We start from the raw sequence: 3,383 nt of genomic DNA, 5'->3' as shown, positions 1-3,383 counted from the left end.
ATCGAAATTAGATAAAGATAAAGACAACTACTATTTAAAAGTCTTACCACCAAAACATACAACAGGCAAAACAAAAATAATTCTATTTTTTGTTATATATATATATATATATATATATATATATATATATATATATATATATATATAACAAAAAATAGAATTATTTTTGTTTTGCCTGTTGTATGTTTTGGTGGTAAGACTTTTAAATAGTAGTTGTCTTTATCTTTATCTAATTTCAATTGGATAAAATATAGTCTCACCCTTAAATGAGTTACCAATGCTGAACAGCTTCTCGTGTTGACTTTAAATAGCAGAATAAATATTTGATGATATGCATCTTCACTATTCGATCATGTCAGCCTCTAAGATTTGTGTGGTAGCTGTAGAAGTGTGTTAGAGAGCTGTAAGGGTCTGCAGGAGCCCCCCTACGGATGTGCCTCGGTGTCTGTCATTAGTTTTCCTCAACTTAATTAAGACAGAAGAGTCCGTGCTGGAGCAATTCATCTGCTCGGAATCATTTTTCCATAATCAATCCAATAATAGAGCTTCCTGAGAAGTGAGCAGACTGTTGTTATTAGATTACACACAGAGCGTCGCATCACTGTTTGCACATAGAGAGATTGAGCGGAGGCCAGCGCGGGGGGGACAGAGGGGGCGGCGCAGCTGTGAGATTCTGCTTCAATTACAGTTCACCTTTAGTGTCTGTCTCTCTCTCTCTCTCTTTCTCTCTGTGGATGCAACGGAACTGCGGTGATGTGCTGGAATTCTCAGTTAGATTCCTTGGCATCTGACGGGTTTGTTTGGAGAACTATGACAGATCAGGATGATGGATGGAGAGATCAATGAAAGAGCACATCACTGACACATCATAGAGGTTGTTTGCATTTTGTAATAGGTTTAAGGCTTGATGCAAGTCTGGATGGAGTGACGAGCAAAGAAATGAAAAGTGAATTTCTGATTTATGCACCTTCAGGTGACCTCAGGAGAGAGAGAGAGAAAAAAGCTGCTGATAGGATGTTAGTTGTCCATTAGTTCCTTATACGAATTCAACAATAAAAAGATGTTTAAGTGTCATTTTTTGGTTGTTTGTTTATTTATTTGTAAGTTAATGTGTGTAAATTTTATGTTATTTTAGTATAATCAGTTAAAAAAATTATTTAATTAAAAAAATGCAATGAAATTTGACAGCTGGGTGAAGCATAACAAAATGGAACATAATGTGCTGCTCATGGCGCAAGATGCTAAAAAACAGTGAGAAGATATTCTTTTGCCATAAAAAGGTTGCAGACATTGTTATATACAGGGCTTTTATTATGTACATATATACAGGGCTTTTCTCAGCAAATATTATTATATATAGCGATTAATTAATGAGTATATGTAGTTAATTTGATTTTCTAGCTTCTTCTATCGCAGCTTATTAAACTGTGATTATTTAGTTATGGCGTTCTTTTATGGTAACATCTAGACTATATATTATCCCTTACTTACTCTTTTTCTAGTGGTTTTTAATTTATAAAATAAAACTACTTTTTCATCTTGTGATCATCAAAACAGTAGGGGTCTCATATCAAACATCCTCTTATCTGAATAAACAGATATCCAGATATTTAAATAAATGCATATTAATTATCTTCTAGGTGGTGATTCTGTACTTCCAGCCAAGTGTTTTCCGCTGTATACTACTGCGATGGGTTCGTCTGCTCGGATTTGCCACTGTCTATGGAACGGTCACCCTCAAACTCTACAGGTACGACGTTTATTACGTTATAAAAGATGAGTCACTCGTCCAGATACTTATCGAACTTGCAGTGTTGTTGTTATTTTGGTCACAGTCTTAGTTATAATTAATTATTTTGATTGATACAAATCTTAATCCTAGGAATGGCTAGAATGAGATATTGAGAATGACTTATGTGAGCGGAGAATGACACACTGCAGTCCGTGATAGTTTTGAGATTAATGCCTCTGCGAAATAGATAAGCCGCTTCAGACAAACAAACAAACAAACGCACACACAAATACGCGTGCACCTGTACACACAATAACACACCCACACACGCTGGATGACTCACAGACCACAATGTTATTAAATGTCACAACTTGCACTTTCCTAATATGGCCGATGAGGTGGAACCTGCTGAGATCTTTGCCATTTCAGAATCAACCCTGAAAAAAAAAACAATAAGGCTGGATGGGTGTCAGGTAGCAGATTGGATGGTGGGCGAGAGAGCCAAAGGCTGGGCTACAGAGACCAAACAGTCAGCTAGATTACATCTGTTCCTCAAGGGCTTTAACCATTACTAAACCAAAATAAAAAAAATATTGAGAGCATATATTTTTATATATTATTCATAAAAACTATTTTTTTTTCCTAAAATATTTTTTTAACTAACTTAATTTTTTTTATAAACACTATTATGCAATTTAAACATTCTGAACTGCATGACTTTGTATATCATTGTAAAAATGAGGTATCCTCAGTTGTATTGAATGTACTTGTACTTAATTGTAATTTTGTCAATCCAAAATTATATTTAAAGTCCCCATGAAATCAAAATTAAAGTTTTTTGGGTATTCTACACAGAATGCTATATTTTATAGCAGTTTAAAGTTTATAGTTAAAATGACGTCAACACATAGAGTAACGCTGCGTGTTTCTAAGCATTTCAGGAGACCTTTAAAGTTAACATATTTTAAATGTACTACATTTCCACTTCATCATTACTTGTGTGTAGAGCTGCACGATTCTGGATGAATTGAGAATCATGATTTTTATGTTTGAAATCACAATTCTCCTATGATTCTGAACCATGCAAAATAACGTAATTTGCTAGAGGCTGTAACAAAACATTAATTGCTGCAGTCTATTTAAAAAACGTTTAATTAATTTGAATAAATTATTTTAAAAATGTTTGAATAAATGATTCAATGACTCACTTATAAATACTTAAATCCTAGTATTTCTGTGATAATATCAATGTTGTAAGACAGAAATGATACTGTGTGGTTTAAAAGACTGTTTGTGAAGCTGTTTCATACTTAAACATGATAACTGCACTCTCTGTGTTAGATCGTGTGGGTGTTTGAATCGATATTTTTTTACGATAATAGTGCAGCTCTACATATTGCAAATCTATATTTAAATACATTACATATAGCTCAGTTTCAATAGAAATTCATTAAAGTATATTTTACTTTCAACATAAATTCTTGTCAGTACAATAAACAGAAACTTTAATCATATTTCAAAAACAATAGAAATAATTATATATAAATATTAGTGCTGGGCAACAATTAATCACGATTAATCACATCCAAACAAAGTTTATGTGTAGATAATATATGTGTGTGTGTACTGTGTATATTTATTATGTATATTT

At 33.0% G+C, this 3,383-nt stretch overlaps 1 protein-coding gene across 1 annotated transcript in view; it reads left to right on the top strand.

Moving 5' to 3' along the window:
• The window catches only part of gpr158a (G protein-coupled receptor 158a), a 62,142-nt gene that overhangs the window by 46,616 nt on the left and 12,143 nt on the right, over window positions 1-3,383 (top strand). The window contains exon 6 of the mRNA XM_016484920.1: window positions 1,641-1,750. Within this exon, the coding sequence (XP_016340406.1) occupies window positions 1,641-1,750 (110 nt within the window). The remainder of the gene's footprint in view (window positions 1-1,640; window positions 1,751-3,383) is intronic.

The sequence above is a fragment of the Sinocyclocheilus anshuiensis genome, unplaced genomic scaffold, assembly GCF_001515605.1.
Source record: "Sinocyclocheilus anshuiensis isolate Anshui unplaced genomic scaffold, SAMN03320099.WGS_v1.1 scaffold870, whole genome shotgun sequence".
Taxonomy (NCBI): Eukaryota; Metazoa; Chordata; class Actinopteri; order Cypriniformes; family Cyprinidae; genus Sinocyclocheilus; species Sinocyclocheilus anshuiensis.
This window is presented reverse-complemented; position numbering and strand designations above follow the sequence as displayed.